Source organism: Propithecus coquereli, unplaced genomic scaffold (genome assembly GCF_000956105.1).
Source record: "Propithecus coquereli isolate 6110/MARCELLA unplaced genomic scaffold, Pcoq_1.0 Scaffold119, whole genome shotgun sequence".
Taxonomy (NCBI): domain Eukaryota; kingdom Metazoa; phylum Chordata; class Mammalia; order Primates; family Indriidae; genus Propithecus; species Propithecus coquereli.
Genome location: NW_012135969.1, coordinates 6,605,960 through 6,622,544, shown reverse-complemented (window position 1 = coordinate 6,622,544; position 16,585 = coordinate 6,605,960). Strand labels below are relative to the sequence as shown.

The following is a 16,585-nucleotide window of genomic DNA, read 5'->3' as shown; positions in this document are numbered from 1 at the left end:
GTTTGTGAAGATCATTTTGTTCCACCTCCTGCAGACCCCCAGAGCTCATTCTGGACAGAAATCAGTCTACCTTATTCGAAAAAGCCAACAGAAGCAGCATCTGTGGATCAAATGGTAATAATCACAGGGAGGAAGACACTATAGATAAGATAACTTCAGTCAGCTAGATTTTCCTTTCTTTTACATTAAATAAAAAGTTGCTGGAATGGACGCTTAACGAGAGTACGTTTTTCTCAACCCAGCTGCTTCCCCAGCCAACATCCTAGTACATCTAGTCCTAGCTCAGAATACACTGGCTGCAGCCACGACAGCCACGTCTCTCTGTGAAGAATCCATCTTTGCCCTTTAATTTAGGGCTCCATCTCCAAATCCTGCCAAAGCAACTGGTCTCTATTACAGTTGGACTTCTCCTCTAAAGCAACTTAGAGACCTTGAGGAGGAAGTAGAATAAATACTTCTAACTTTGAATAGACATCCTCAACAAGTTTACTCCACCCAACAGTCCCCATTTCAGTTCCTATCTCCCCTCCTTTTCTCCTCCTCAGAGTCCCTAATGGAAAGTTGACAAGCCCCAAGCAATCCCAAATGCCACTCCAGAAAGAGGCAACACACATCATTCCACATAAACTAATTGTAAAACCCTTTATAGTAACTGATTAAAGTCACAAGCCTGTTAAAGGGCAAAAAGCCACATCCGGATGAGAAGCCCTTCCCCTTCCCACCCCAGCAAAGAAAAGGTTCAATGCTCATTCCCTGGGCAGGGGCTGTGGGCATGTGCGCCCGCAGTGCAGTGTGCACCCTTTGAGCCGGGAGGGATGAAAAGAGAAAGCGGGCATGAAGGTGAATTCTGGGCTCATCTTTGGGGGCTGTTTCCAGACCAGGGGACCAGGGAGAGAATATGAGGCCACTACAAGGGCAGAAGAAGGAGGGAACAATGTATACGGTCACCTTCCAGGCATCCAGGATCCCCGATGCCAGAATGCCTACTTTGTCAGCTTACCAAAAGCAGAATATTAAGACAAACATACCCATCTCACACCAGATGGGGGGTGCTGCTCTCATTCCTTCCTTCCTTCCTCAGACAGATCCCCAAGAGGATTCACACAGTCCCCCTCCATCCCGATTTCTTACAACACCTACCTTATCTGCAGTTAGGGTGGTTCCCCTCTCACCAGTATCCTGCCTTACATGCACCTTTGACAGTAGCCCTTTAGTGTGAAATTTCAGCTGGAATCTGGCCCAGGTTCAGGGCATCAATGACAATAGAATAAATGGCCCATTTCCCCTAATGAACAATTAGTAGCATACCCCACCATCTTCGCCTCATCTCCCCAAGCCATTTTTTCTTAGAGGATGGGGAAGAGATGTAGTGGGCTGGGGGCGTGGGAGTATTATGATCTAGGAGGGGCTCTGTGGGGTTGCCCTGGTAAGCTTCATTTCCCTCCCCCAAAAGGTAGCTTTTCTGTTTTGCACACAGGTAGTTATCAAAGCACCCTAACACATTCCCTTCAACATGCCTATCCATCATTGTTCCATATAAAATACTACCAAATTCACATTAAGTACACTTAAATACCTTAATCCAGTGCCTTAGATACATGCCCCAAGCTGACACATACAGACACACAGTACAAAGAACCACTTATGGACGCATTTTCAGGCATCTATACACTGAATCAGTTCTGATTCTCATGGAGCTAACCACGCTGTATGGGTCAGGGCAGGGTAGGGCAGAGAACTGTAAAGCTTCCAAGAACACACAACGGCCAGGGCAGGAGGCAGAGAAGTCAACATCTACAACAAAATAATAATGATAACGATAACACTATTGTGTACTACCATAAGCATTTTACAGTTACAAAGATTAAGCTCTTGCTTTTAAACATTTAATTCTCCTGGGAAGAAGACCCTTCCTCCAGACCCCTGTGGAAGATTAGTAAGAGACCTAGAATCCGTCCTAAGACTGACCTAACAGAGCCTCCTCCTTCCTTGAGCCTTAAGAATCTTGAATGATTCCTATTCTCCTCATTCCTCTTGCCAAAGAACTCAGACCGCACAAACAACCCTACACATAAATTTCTGAATTCTCTGATTTCTCCGCTTACAGATGCTAACTATATCCAATCAACCAAACTATCCAATCAAATTTCACTCAGACTTAACATTTGCCATTTCAAGTGGCCAAAACATCTGGATGATTAATTTTTTTAACTGAATTTGATTCAAAATGAAAAAAAAAGTCTGAAGTCCTCCTTAACCCTCTTTTCCTAAGGAAATGGAGAAAGAATTAACTAGAATTCACTGAACAGACATGATTGAAAGGGAAAGAGCAAATGGAGAGATCCCACTTCTCCTGCCTCCTCTATCAGCTGACTTTTCTCCACAACCCTCCTCTAACCTATGAGCAAAATTCCCAACCATCCCATATCAGACATATCCCTTATATGCCTTCCGGCTACCAAAATGCCACTTGTCGAATAACCAGAGTTGTCCTAAGAGGTCTTGAAAATATCTGCACAATCCAGTCAATTCTTTTAATCATCCAGCTGTTTGCTCTGTATTTCATTCAAAAGCAGTTTACTGGCTGGGCACGGTGGCTCACGCCTGTAATCCTAGCACTCTGGGAGGCCGAGGCGGGTGGATGGCTCAAGGTCAGGAGTTCGAGACCAGCCTGAGCAAGAGCGAGACCCCATCTCTACTAAAAAATAGAAAGAAATGATCTGGACAACTAAAAATATATATACAGAAAAAATTAGCCGGGCATGGTGGCACATGCCTGTAGTCCCAGCTACTCGGGAGGCTGAGGCAGTAGAATCGCTTGAGCCCAGGAGTTTGAGGTTGCTGTGAGCTAGGCTGACGCCACAGCACTCACTCTAGATCGGGCAACAGAGTGAGACTCTGTCTCAAAAAAAAAAAAAAAAAAAGCAGTTTACTTATGGCCAGCCATGCTCCTGGGAGCCCGGATTTCTGCAATAGGACTGCTTTTCTGATAGTGTTTGTTCTGCATAGTTACATTTCAGTGTGTTGCAATCAGGTTTTCTCTAACTATATTAAAATTATGAAGTCCAGACCTACTTTTCCTATGATTTACCTGTAATCAACACACATCTTCTTTCAGTAGTCTGTTTAGGGTGATAGCTTATTCCAGCCTGTTGTATTTATTGCAAACCTACTGTGCTGCAAAGGTAGGAACCAGGTCTTACAAAGCTGGCTCTGCCAATAAATTTCAATGCTAGAATGACCCCATTCCACCCACTAACAAGCACATAGTCCCCTAGTCCCCTATGATCAAAATCTGAAGGCCCATCCAAGTTCTACTAGAGTGGAGTCACCAACTGAGACTAATACAGCTTCCGGCTGGCAATGCCACCTTGCAACGGTGTGTTATCAGAGGAGCTATGTATAAGATCATTTTTAGCCAAATCAAACCTTACCGATAACCAAATGATCACACAACTTCGAGTGCACGTTTGAGAGACCTTTCTTTCCGTTTTTGACAAGCATTTAAAAAGGTGTTAGGGGGTGAGAGGAAAGGTGGAAATGGGTGGGGTGCAAAAGTTTATAGTAACATGGAGTCAAACACTAGCTGAGATCCTGGGAAAGATCCTCAAACCCTCTCCAGTGGCCAGCTGGAGGACTTGTTGTCCATCTTTTACAAGATAAAATCCATCTACAGAACCTCTTGTTATTGTTTCAGTCAGCCTTCAGACAGGCAGAGGCAGACAGCCCATTCTGTAAAGATTACAGGTTATTTAAATTGGCACTTCACTCTCCAAGGTTCTGTTCCCCAGGCCAAGGGCCCCTGGCTGCTAGAAGGGAGCAACAGCTACTTGCACCTCCATTTTCTCTCCAGTGACTCCCTCATCCCATCTTCCCTTTACTCACTCTTCCACTCTCCTCAACCCCTTTTCACTTCGCATTTACCCACTGGCCTTTTGCTTAGAATGGAAAGGTCTTCAGACAGCCCAGCTGCTGGAAACGGTCTGCACCCCGAAGCCCCGAGAAACCCTCCACGTGGGGAAGCCTGGGGGTCTTGGGCCTGGGGGGTTCCCAGGGCGAAGGGGCACCACAGCTCGTGGTCTTGGAGACCTGGGAGGGGAAGTCCTCCTGGGAGACCCAGGCCTGTGGACATTTTCCATCAGGGGCTTGTTAAAAGGAGGAAGGCGGGTAGTCCCACCACAGAGCAGAGCCAGTGGGCAGAGATACTCGGGAGGCTGGGGCTGGGTAGGGTTAGGGCAGCAGGGCCAGCACAAGCTCTCCAGGAAGAGCCTCCAGCCCCTCCGAGACTTTCTCTCCTCTCTCTCTCTCTCTTTTTTTTTTTCCTGACAAGGGGAAGGGAAGGCAGGCAACGCCGCGGAAAGCAAAAATAGCCTTGCCCTGGCTGACTCCACTACCGGTCTTCTAAACTGGCGTCTCTGACCCCCTCTCCGGTGGGTAACAGTGAGCCTCCAGCCGCTCCCCTTTAAAAGGGAAGCGAGAAATCCACCCCAGCCCCCATTATCTCCCTCTCCCTCTCTCCCTCCCCTCTTCCTCCCCCTCCCCGTCTGGAATTTCCAACTCACGACTAACTCCTCTGATTTCTCCAGCCTCCCCTGCTGCTTTTTTCCTCCCCTTTTCTCAACAGTCCCATCCCAAAATCTAAGCTGCACTTTCTGGAAGACATTAGCCACATTTTAAGAATCTTTTTAAGAGGATGGGGAGCGAACAAGACTGAATTTAAATTCTAACAGCTGGAAAAATGTCTGTTCTTCAAATGCCTTTGGTTCATACATTTATTCTAACAACACTATCACCACCACTACCACACCACACACAAAAATCAACAGATCTAACCAATAAGTAACTCTTCAACACAAAATCTTTAAACAAATAGTACTTGCTGTTTTCCCCCTTTCCACTCAACTAAACCAGATCTGAATTTTAAAATATTTTAAAATTGTATACTCATACTAGCCTATCTCAATGGTATCTTTGTCAACAGGCTGTTACCCATTAAACTACAGAATAAATAAACTCTTAAAAAATAAGCCTTAAAAGTACCCACACACATAGATTGAAATGATACATATTAAGGTAATTTTAAAAGATTAGAAGCTCAAGACCTTTGAATCAAGAGTCTTCCAATTGCTAATGTCATGTATTTCATCTCTGAAACATAATTATAAGTATGTTTTGTTTTTCCACCAAAAGCTGTGCCATTAAAACTTTACATTTGGAACGGTTAACTATACTTTAAATAAATTAGTGATGGGAATTGCAATTCTTTCCCTTCTTTACTAAAAAGTTCTCCATCTGAGAAACCATTAGGGTAAAATTTTATTTCTCTAATTTGGGGCAAAAAATAAGGGGTTCTGGAAACCTACAACTCTTCCAAGGGACAGCCAAATATTACTATCCTCAGGGATGTCTCATCTTGAAATACTGACCACCCAAATGATAACTGGCATTTCTCTAGCAGTGAAGAAAATTTAATTTATAAATTTATAAAGTTTACTTTCTAGGTGGAAATTAAAATGAAAAGACTGTACCCCGATTTCCACCTTTTCTCCAAACAGGACAACTTAAAGATTCAACTACTTTTTTCACTTAATGTAAAGCAAAAAAAAAAAAAAAACTAATCTAATATTATTAAGAAAATCTTTTTCTTAACAGGGTCATAAATTGTTTCTACTTTAAACTTACTGTTGAATACTGTCACATGTATTTTTCACCTTGTATGACTTATAAACTTTCTTTTTGATTTGGATACTAATCCATAATTACAAAGTAAAGTAAAAGCACCTGAAAAATCCTCCCACTCTAGTATTTTTCCTTCCCTTGTTTTTTAACTCCCTTTCATTCATTTTCAGGCCCAAAGTATAAGGGGTTTTCCTCTTTTCCATTAAATGCAAACCCACTTCCGAAGCCAAAATTTTTAGCTTGTTTTAAAAACATTTAGTGATCCAATTATTTCTTCAGAACCTCCACAAACCATTTTTTAAAATAAAATTCAAAATATTTGTTGCCATTTACAAAACATCCCTTCACAAATTTTTTAAGGTGCTAAGTTCAGAAAATTAAGGAATAAAATAGGAATCAAGTTTGAACACTTTTGAGTGTTCTCACACTTCTATGAATGGTTATGAGACTAATTTTTGTTTAATAGGTGGAAATTTAAAGTGTTACCCACCTCATTTTAACTCAACTTAAAGGAAAGAATAACCATTAATCTGCCTAAAGAAATCACCAAACTTGAATGCATTTTGCCCAGAGAAATTAATGCAGTGTATCTCTTTCATTTTTTTAATTTAACAGTAACACATTTTATTTTTGATGACACCAATTATCAAATATGCTATCTTTAGGTTACATTCCTCTAGAAAAAGACACATCACAGTGGCAAGTGTAATAAAAATTAAATTCCCTTAAAAAGCAGTAATTTTCCTGAATAAACAAGTCACACTAAGATGGTATCCCTTTATCTCAAATACTCTTAAGTCTCTCAGAATAAAACACATATAAACCCTTTTCACAACTGTCTTAAAAATTCTGGTTTTTCTCTTTTGTCCCAATATCTGGCAGTGAATATATACAAATTCTCAACAAAAAGCCCAAAGTGTTAATCAAATTCCAACACTGACTAAGAGGGAGTTTGGAAGGTGATCTCAGAGAAATTTTGTCATTCGTTTTAAAAATTCAAACTAATTGCTATTTTCAGTTTAAATGTATAGTGTTCAATCTCTTGAGTTCTTAAAAAGGTACAAATCATATTTATCAAATAGATTCGGTGGAGGTGGGGGAGGAAAAAAACATTCAAAATGAGAACAAAATATATTAACACTTCAAAATCAGGGCTGCTCAGAGGTAACTGCTGAAACATATCTTTTGTTTGATTTCCCCCTTTAAAAAAACAAACAAAAAAAATTAAGTTGTTGGGTTTTTATTAATCTCTTAGAAATTTAAATCATAATTCATTTGGAGCTGAGTGCATCAAGAAGAATTCTCTTCTATTTTAAGCAGTGAAAACACCAAAGTACATATATATATATTATATATACACACACACAAAATACATACGTACAGTTGTTCATTTTGCTTAGAGTATGTTAGTCATAACTAACTAGTTCCTGTTTTATACATCCATGAGATTAAAAAAAGCCAGTAACAAACCTAACTGAAAAAAAATACTTTTCAGACAAACTAAAGACATATACCACAACATGCTTCCTCAAAGAACACAAAATGATAGAGCAAACTGACTTAATGCAAACAAACTCTTTTTTAAATCCTGAGACTTCAAAAACTGATTCATTCTAGAAAAATGAAGTGCCTTCTCATCACCACCCAAAATGAAAAGAACAGAAAACAAAATTGACTTAAAGTTTGGACCCAAAAATTATTTAAGCAAGGGGGAGAACACACAGAAGATCTAATTTAGTATGGGTGTGGAGAGGGAGTTTTTTTTTACCCAGTCATCTCACAAACCCTCTCCCCATTCCAACTCAAAAAAGAGCCCTCAGTAATGCATTTTGGAGGGAACAAGAATGAGCCTAGAAATGGCTTCAAAGCAAGCAGATGGCATGGGGAAAAAAGATCCATAAATATAGGAGACCATGAAAATTAAAATATAAATGTTTTGAGTTCTATTTCATCACATTTTGCTATTTTTCTTCCTTTTCACTTCATTCCCTTTAAAATTTAAGCCATCCTCAAAAGCAAAAGATAAAATGTCCACATATTTCAGAATGCCAGTTATTCTGGGTACTTTTTTTCAACACTCGGCTTTCAATTCACATATCTATAATCTTCTCAATAAATCTACTAGTGTCAGTGTATTAGTTTCTCTTATTCTCATCTCCAGGAAATGTTTCAAAATAATAAATAAGACTTTTTCCTTCAAATTTTATTGTCTGCTTACTCCTAATTATAACTGCCTTTCCAGTAACAAAGTATTTCAAGCATTTAAGGTTAAATCACAAACTCTACAAATGTACTAACAAGCCATATTGATCATCTATTGATAAAATAGTTCCAAGTTACTTACATATCTCAAACTAAACCACTGAACAGATTTTCTTCTCCAATTAAACTTCCCAAATCCTCTTAAAGTGCCCCCCCAAAAAAAAATCACCCACCCTCCACCTTCCCACCCAGAACAGGCCAGAGACTATTCCAGTTGAACGGGGGGTGAGGGTCAAAGATTTACTGGGGGCTGCTTTCCAACTAGCAACATGAGCACAAACTCTGCACTGTCAACATGTTTAAAGTCTAATTTGAGAAAGTAGAAAGACTCTGCCCTTATACTTCCCAGCTCGAGTTCAAGGAAAGATTTCAGAGTTCAATCAAGAAATCAATGATTTCAAATCCACTACCAATTTTCAGGAAGCATGACGGAAGTACCCTTTTTCCTGAAAGAGCATAGAGGGTTTTGGAATGAACACATACTCACACACACACACACACACACCATTCATCCACCGAGTTCTAGACCCTCCAAAGAGCCCCAGCTCACAGCCTGAACACAAAGATCTCACCCCAGATGGTCCCCTTGTAACAATGGGCTGAAGGAGTGGGGGTAGGGGGCTCAAAAAGGATAGTACGGCTAAAGGCATATTCTTTGGAAAATCCAGTTGGGGCGGGGGTCGGAGGTGGGGGAGGGTGGTTATGTGAGATGTGACGGACTGGGGATAGGGGTCTGTAGAAAAAGAAGTCTTCGCCTGCTGCAGAAATATGAGTAAAGCACAAGAAGCATAAGGGTATTTTGGGGGGGGCATGAAACTCATTCCACTTCCTCTAGAGAGTAGAAGGGGACTCTCCTCAAATCCATTTAAGAATTACGGTGTAGAAAGGGTGGGAAAAACAGAAAATGAGGCCTGCTAGGAAGTTGCTGAAATCGCCATGAGTTTGAACTCTTTGAAGATTTTAAGCTTCCCCACAAAAAAACGGCCCCACACCTTGAACAAAATGAACAAGGTTTCTCCCCTATTGATTCCCCCTCCCCTTTAGTTCTACAAATAACGTCTTTTAGCCCAGACCCAACTTTTTTTTCCCCCCTTTTTACAAGCTGTAAACCACCCATTACAAGATCTTGGCCTATCTTCCCTCCCTGCCCCCAACATCCGGAGTTGGGGGTGGGAAGGCCAGTAATGGGTTTCTTCCACTGGAGACGCTAAGGACCCCTGAACGCAGCCTCTCAGCCCCCGAGAGAAGAGCTCTTTCCTACCTTTGTTTTTTAGGGACCGAATGTTCAATCTCTAGGCGTTTTCCTTGTAATTCTACTTTCCCTAAAGATTAAAAAAAAAAAAATTGACGTGAGAGCGTGAACAGGGGTCGGGGGTGGGAAGAGGAAGGGGACACTAGGATAATTCAAGAGTTACTGAGATGCGAGATCTTTCTGGGGATCCAGGCAGTGGCTTCCGCAGCCGGACGGGAAAAGGTTGCTCTAGGAATAGAGGAGTCTATAAATTCGTTGTTTTCCTAATTTTTGTTTTGTTTCATCACTTAGGCTTGTTGAGCGGATCGCCCTAGAAGCCCAATTTGGGAAAAGTGCGAGATCATTTGTGTGGGCGCGCTGCCTGTCCGGCTCCCAGATGTGGAGATTAGCAGGCAGGAGAAACGGCTCCCCGTTTCTCAGAAAGTGGGGGGTGGTGGGCGGTGTGCCGAATGAAACTTTATTTTTCTCTTGGACCAAGAAGAAGGGCTTCAGGCCGCGAGGCGGTCACCTGTCGGGGCCGGCCGGGAAGGAGAGGACCGGGGGAGCGGAGCGGGGCCGGCGGGGAGGGTCCCTCGCGGCCCAGCCTGGGCGTCTCGGGAAGCAGCATGGCGACCCGGCGCCGCCGCCGCCGCGCCACCCCGCTCACGCCCCACTTTCAAATCAAAATGGCTCAAGCCCCAGGCCCTGGGCGGGAGGCGGGACCCCCTTCCTCCCCAGTCCTGGGGAGGGCTGCTGTCCCCACGGACAAGCGGGGAGATAAGACGCAGTGCGGGGACCCCTTCCACGCCTGGAAAGGCCTAAGACTGAGGAGGGAACCTGGGGGTGTTGAAGCTGGGGGGCCGTCCAGCAGCGGATAAGGAGGGGCTGGATGTGGAAATAACGCCCGGCCGGGGGTCGTCTCTGCCACCCCCCCCACTGCTGCCAATGGGGGCTCCCGCCCCGTCCGTGGGGAGGGAGTAGAGGGAACCCGGAGCTTCTCCTCCCGGGCTGGGAGGAGGGGTGAGGAAATCCCGAGTGTTGCTGCGCGCGGGGCTGGGGGGTTCGCTGTGCGAGGGAGGGGGCGTCGAAGACGGGAGGTCGAGGCTCGGTGCAGGCCCGAGGGACCGAGGAGTTGGCGGGCAAGGAAAGAGGAGGCGCAAGTCTCCGTTGTTCAGGGATTTCGTTGTGTTTTTTTCGGGGAGGTGGCTGTGCTCTTACCGGAGAAAGTTTCGATGGCCTTCATCGCCCAGTGCTCGTCGGGGCAGTCCACGAAGGCGTAGCCGGATTTGACCAAGAACTGGCCGCTGTAGGATATCTTGTGCTCCGCAAATACTTTCTCCAAGTCCGCGGGGGTCACGCTCTCGTTGAGGTTGCCGATATAAAGCTTGTTCATGGTGGCGGTCTCGGGGCAGGACGCGGTCCCGGGCAAGGCCAAACCAGTGTGCGCAGGCGGCGAGCCTCCTAGGCCTAGAGGCGGGGAGGCCGGCGGCAGGAGCCGCAAACTTTCTTTGCACCCCACCCCTGAAGTTGTCCGGAGCCCAGGGCGGGGAAGGCGGCCTGAGGGCGCGCAGAGGTCGCGGGAGAGTTCGGGGAGAGCCGGGGAGAAGTGCCCGCGGAGCGCTAGGAGGCGGACGACGCGACGCTGCTGCTTCCCTTCGGTCCGAAACCCCTCGGAGCGGGCTGGTGTGTCACGTTTCTCCGCGGCCGCCCTGGAGCCGCCTCTAAATAAAATCGACTTGAAAAAAAATGGAGCGGAAAAAAAAAAAAAAAAAAGGCAAAGCCACGTGGTGACAGCCCCCACCCACCCTGCATGGGAAGACCCCCCGACGCCACAGGGCCCCTCGGCCCTCAGGCCAAATCCAACAATCTCATGCGTGGGGGTGGGGGACTCAATTCACCCCAGGAGTAAACTGGACCGGTGGGGGCAGCGACCCTGAAGCTCTAGTCGCCCCCTCCCCTTTGCAAGAACCTGGCCCCTAGGGAAGCGCCCCACCCCCACCCATCCTCCTACCCGGGCCAGAACTGGGGGAGGGTGGCGGAGCCCAGAATCTCCCTTGTCTTTAAGAGTAAAATGTGCCGTATTTTTTATTCGTTTGGGGGGGCGGGGTTGCCCACCCCACCTCGGAACAGCTAGCGACTGACAGGCGGGGGACGGCCAAGATAGACAAAGAGAAGCCGAGGACTCTGGGGTCTTCAGGAGGGGGTCGCACGAGCGGGTGATTTAAAAAGAAAGGCGCCTTTTCCCTAGATTTTTTAATGGGGGGGGTCTCCGCCTTCCCTACCGCAACCCCACGAGACTCCCCCGCCTCAGGGGATCCAGGACCGGGGAACACTACGACCGCGCGACCTGGAAGCTGGGAACACGGGGGGGACCGCGGTTGGGAACGAGGGAGCCGCAGGAAATCGTGTTTCAGGATCCCCAAGGGAGAAAGGGTGGCTCGCACCCGGGGTCCGGCTGTTAAATCATAACGTTTCGGGGTCCTGGGGGAACGCGCAGTTCTGGCCCGAGATGACCCCAAGAGAGAGGGAGGGTGGGAGGGAAGGAAGAAGGGTGGTAGCTCGGACTAATCCGAGCTAACCGAAGGGGGAGGTCTCAGGGAGGGAGTGACCGGGTGGAGATCCTAATGGTCCCCCTTTTCCCTTCCAGACTCGGGGGCAGACAGGTGGAGTCCTCTGCGCCTGCTCCACCCGGGACACCGACTGCGGCTCTGCTAGGGCTGGGTTCGGGTCTACGAACTTTGTTTAGGGTGGGGGATTCGGATCCCGGCGGGAAGGCGGGAGAGGGGCGGAGGGCGGGGGGGGGGCCGAGCGCGAAGCCCCGCCCACGTCCCCAGGTCAGACCCGCGGGGGGAGGGGGTAATTTCCGCTCCGCGGACGGGGAAACGAGGGGCGGGAGCTTAGGGGAGGGGGCTGCGGCCCCTCCCCCGCCCGTTCCTGGGGAGGGGGGAGCGGATCCGCCCTGGTCCCTTCCCTCGGCTTTGACCAACTCGTTCCGGATCCTCCGGCTCGCGGAGCCCTAGGGAAGGACCCGACTGGGCAAGGGGCGACACGTGGGCGGTCGCACCCCGTCTGGGCGATGGGGGAGGGGGCGGCTTGTCGCGCGTTTCGGAGTCCCGGATACGCGGCGGAGAGCGGGACGCGCGCTCCACGCGCAAGCCTTGGATCCCCGGCGGCAGGGCGAGCGAGGCCAACGAGTTTCTAGCGGCGGGGGCTGGGATGGCGCCAGGGGGTGGCGGAGAGTGCGGCCCGAGGGACCCTGAAACCCCCTCGCACAGGGAACTGGGGAAGATGGGAGTCGACCCCCAGAAATTCCGGAGTCCGCCTTAACGGGGCGGAAATCGGGGTTTTACTCGGGGTTCTGCGGGAGGGAGAGAAATTCTGTCCGGGGCACGCGGGCTGCGAGGGCAGGTGAGGAAGGGGGTCACTCTCCCCTTCTCCAGACCCCGACCCCATTGTCTCAGTCGCCGGCTGCCTGGGCCGACTCTGCAACACGTGTTGACTACACCAATGTGAATGCTTTGAATTTTTTTATTGTTGTTATTTTTCGTTTGCAGAGTCAGTGAGCTGACTGCGACTTCAGCCCACCGCTCTTCTGTGCGATGATTTTATGCCGTTCAAAAAGTCGGGAGTTTAAAGACAACATGCAGCACCTTTGTCCCCCTCCCCATTTTCCCGGCGCGCTGAAAAGAAATGGGGCTAGGACGTGGGGGCGGGGGAAGGCTTCCAACTCGGTTTCTCTATCTCCTCCACCACCTTAGAACCCACCTCCCCAAATCAGCGTTTTGTTCTAGCCTGCCACGTGTTTGTCGGATTTTTGTTTTTGTGATATTTTTCCTCCTGTGGAACAACAGGAATTAAAATATTATAAGCTATTAGTCGCTGAGTAGAAGAAGAATGTTTTCTGTCCAAGAAGGTGGGAGACATCTGTGTCTCACCCCACATCTCTGACCCTACCCCCATCTGACTCTTAATATTTGGTCAGCTCTTGATCACAAACATAATTTTAAAACAAACCAAACCAATGAGCTGGAAACGGTGCTTGCCACATAGTAGGCACTCAATGGACATTTTAAAAATGAAAAAGAAGCTTAATACAATCTGCGGAGAAAAGAGAATTCAGGAAAATTAGAGTCCAGAAAAAAAACCAAATTATCTTGGCCAGAATGTGTGGGTCTGTTGCCCGGGAACTTTTCTTGGTGATGTGTGTGGACTTTTGAAAGGGCCAAAAGATGGTCTCAAAAAGCCTGTTGTATTTCTTGGCCTTTTCCTAAATAGGAGTCCCAAGCCTCTTAAATCTTTTCTGTTATATTGGGGGACAAGGATGAGGGTAACTAGGCAGAGCATCCCAGTTCCCAGAAACTTTAAGTGCTGTTTCCTTCACTTGATTTGAATCTTTAGGTACTAATAAAAGCACTTCTCAGATTTTCTCCCTAGGGGACATATCCACTGCTCTCTCTTTATTCCTGAAACAAAAGCAAGTTACACCCCACAAAAATCTCCATCCAGACCTCTAAATTCCTATAAGATGTAGCCCACCTTTTACTACCCTAGATTCAAAAGGAAACAAAATTTTTTAAAATAATTGAATTCAGTTCACTTTTAAGTTGATTTTTTCCATGTAAAAATATAATAGAAGTCTGAAAGTTAGCTGAAATCAGCCAGTTTTTAAAGTGTATTTTAACATGACAGAAGACAAAATATAAACTTACTTGAACAGTCTGCTATCTAAAAATTCTTTTAAATTATTTAACTAAAAATTGATCAATTATTGCTCAATTGAAACTGATTAGTTCTTTTGTTTTTATTAGTTCTTTTTTTAAAATCAGCTGTTTCACTGAATTCTAATCCTCTCCACCCCCAAAAAAGGGCTTATGTGTGTATAGTCAGAAGCTGCAAAGGCTGCAAGAATAGGAGAGAGAGGAGGCAACTGGAGTGAGATACAGATCTTTTTAGCCCCCAAATCAGTTTTGCCTCAATGACCAGGCTATTTTAGGCTGGGGTTGGGGGGGACTAAATGATGTTGATTGATGCTTCAATTCTCCCCTCTGAGCTCAGCACTCAATTTACCCTGAAAGAAGGGTTATTTCTTGTCAAGACTCACATTCCTAGGTTAAGGATAGAAAATGGGAGGGGGGCTGCCATAATTTTTCATCTTCCTCTTCTTTCTTTTTAATATTAAAGAAAACTAATAAACATTGTATTTACAACTTTTTCTACACTGCTTCTTTGGGAAAGATGAACCTTCAATGCAGAGTTACATTTAGTTTATGTAAGAGTTAAAAATACAGCTGCAGGATAAATTGTTATTTTCCAAATAATAATTATTATCCTGTATAATAGATATCCTATATAATATACATACTGTATATCCTTTATAATATAATAATTATTATTATACTTCTTTCTCTTCTTTTCTTCTCTGCTTCCTCCTCCTTCTTAATTTTTCCTGGAGAACTGTTTGGTCTAGTTATAGAATTCACTTCCCCTCTGAATTCAGAAACACTGAAACTTGACTCTGTTTTAAAGGTAGGATTCTGATCCATTTTCCTTTAGTGTGAACATACAAATAGATACAGAGAAAAAAATTTTAAGAGGATAAAACAACTTCTTAAAATATGGGAAGTAGAAGATTTAAAAAGATCAACAATTCCACCATTGGCATACAAAATTAATTTTACTTTTAAATGTTCTTTCCAACATTTGTCCATTTAAAATAGTTTTAAATTTTGTCATCTTATTTTTATATCTTAATTTTTTACTTACTTTTGTACCATAAGCATTTTCCCATGCTGCCTCAATGTTTTCACAAATATTTTAATTCAGCCCAGTTAATGTATATAAATAATTAATCATTATTTTTAGACATATTACATCAAATTTTTTACTTTTTTGGATTAGCTCCTTTGGATAAATCCCCAAAACATATATTGCATTTTAAATCTAACATTTATCAGTGACTTTTCTGTTTTAAAAGTTTAGCATGTTTTACAAAAGAAAAAATGGATAGCAGAAGAGAAATACATTAAAATAGAATTTTTTATCTTTTATTTTCTAATGAACCATAATCAGTTTCGGAATAAAATTGTGGTTGCTACAAAATATAGAAAAAGAAAATTTCACATTTCCTGATATATGGCTGCTTTGACTTCAAGGTTTTGAAGCTTTTGGAGGCGTTTGTTTTTTGATTGTTTGGTTTTTATTTATTTTGTTATTGCTTGCTTGCTTGTTTTTTTATTGTTACTGCTTTGGGATGTTTTGTTTCTTCCTACATCTCGAAGACTTAGTGTGGTTCTTTTAAATACCTATAAACTTTGAGAATGTGTAAATTAGTTACAATTTAAAAGCACATGCAGATTTTTCTCCTGTCAAATAAATAAGGATAATTATGTGTTTAGGATATCTCATAATATGTAAGAAAACTGTAAGCAGAAAAGAATATTTTCCTCCTTCAAATTATCATTCATTCAAGAAGTGTTTAATGTTTAAAATCTTAAAAAGAAATGTATTCAGAGAGAGGACTCAAGAGGAAAAAAGAACAATAATTTGTTTTTCTGTGGGTCTCACAGTGTTTGACAAAACCTCTCAATTTTTTGTTTTGGCTCAGGTTTGGTATGTAGAAAGTCTAAGATAAGAAAGAGAATCATTTATTAACTTTAAAAGTGGAGATTTCCAAATTAATTTTGCTGGTAAATTAAACTACTCCACCCAGCCCCTATTGACATACATAGAAGAAATGGTCATTAACATTCTTCACACTACACTCTTTCTGCCTTTTGCAATTTTTTTTACTCCAAAATCATTTAGTTAAAAGATAATGAACAATTTTGTTTAGTCCCTACAGCACAAAATGCAAACTAGATCAGTGATTCATTTGGAGGAAAATTGTACAATTCAAGAAAAGACAAAGAAATGTATGTTATTTTTCAAAATAAAACAAATTATAAAAAGCAACAAAAGAGAAGGAATCCATACCTAAATATCATTTAAGGTGAAAATCCTAGTGAGATAATTTTGTTCCTAAAATTTACATATCTCCTAAGTATTTAAAGTATTTTAATTCATAATGAATCAGTAACAATGTCAAACTCCATGAAGTTATTTTGCTTTTAGCCACGCATCATCTATGCATTTTAAGACTAAAAGAAATTGTCTAGCAAAAAGTAAATTACTTTTTTTTTGCTTTTAAAAAATTTTACCCCTAATGATAAGATTAATTGATTTTATTCCTGTTTCTAGTTAGGATTTTTTTCCCCCCCAGGAGCTGCCCCAAATATTTCAGAGTTCTGAAGGGATAATGCTACTATAGTTTTTATTTTTATAAGTTTAAAAAACTAAGACATGTATCATTTACTAGTATTTCAGCACCAAGAAATTCATTAAAGAAACTTCAGTATGTCTTCACATACAAAGCAG

General features: G+C 43.8%; 1 protein-coding gene across 3 annotated transcripts in view; it reads right to left on the bottom strand.

Moving 5' to 3' along the window:
* Window positions 1-10,931, bottom strand: part of IGF2BP1 (insulin-like growth factor 2 mRNA binding protein 1) — a 41,147-nt gene extending 30,216 nt beyond the window's left edge. For all 3 annotated transcript variants that reach the window (XM_012660077.1, XM_012660084.1, XM_012660091.1), the window contains exons 1-2: window positions 10,391-10,931; window positions 9,203-9,263 (exon numbers count right to left, since the gene is read on the bottom strand). In XM_012660077.1, coding sequence (XP_012515531.1) covers window positions 9,203-9,263; window positions 10,391-10,565 — 236 coding nt within the window. In that variant the 5' untranslated portion in view covers window positions 10,566-10,931. The remainder of the gene's footprint in view (window positions 1-9,202; window positions 9,264-10,390) is intronic.
* Window positions 10,932-16,585: the final 5,654 nt, after the last annotated feature.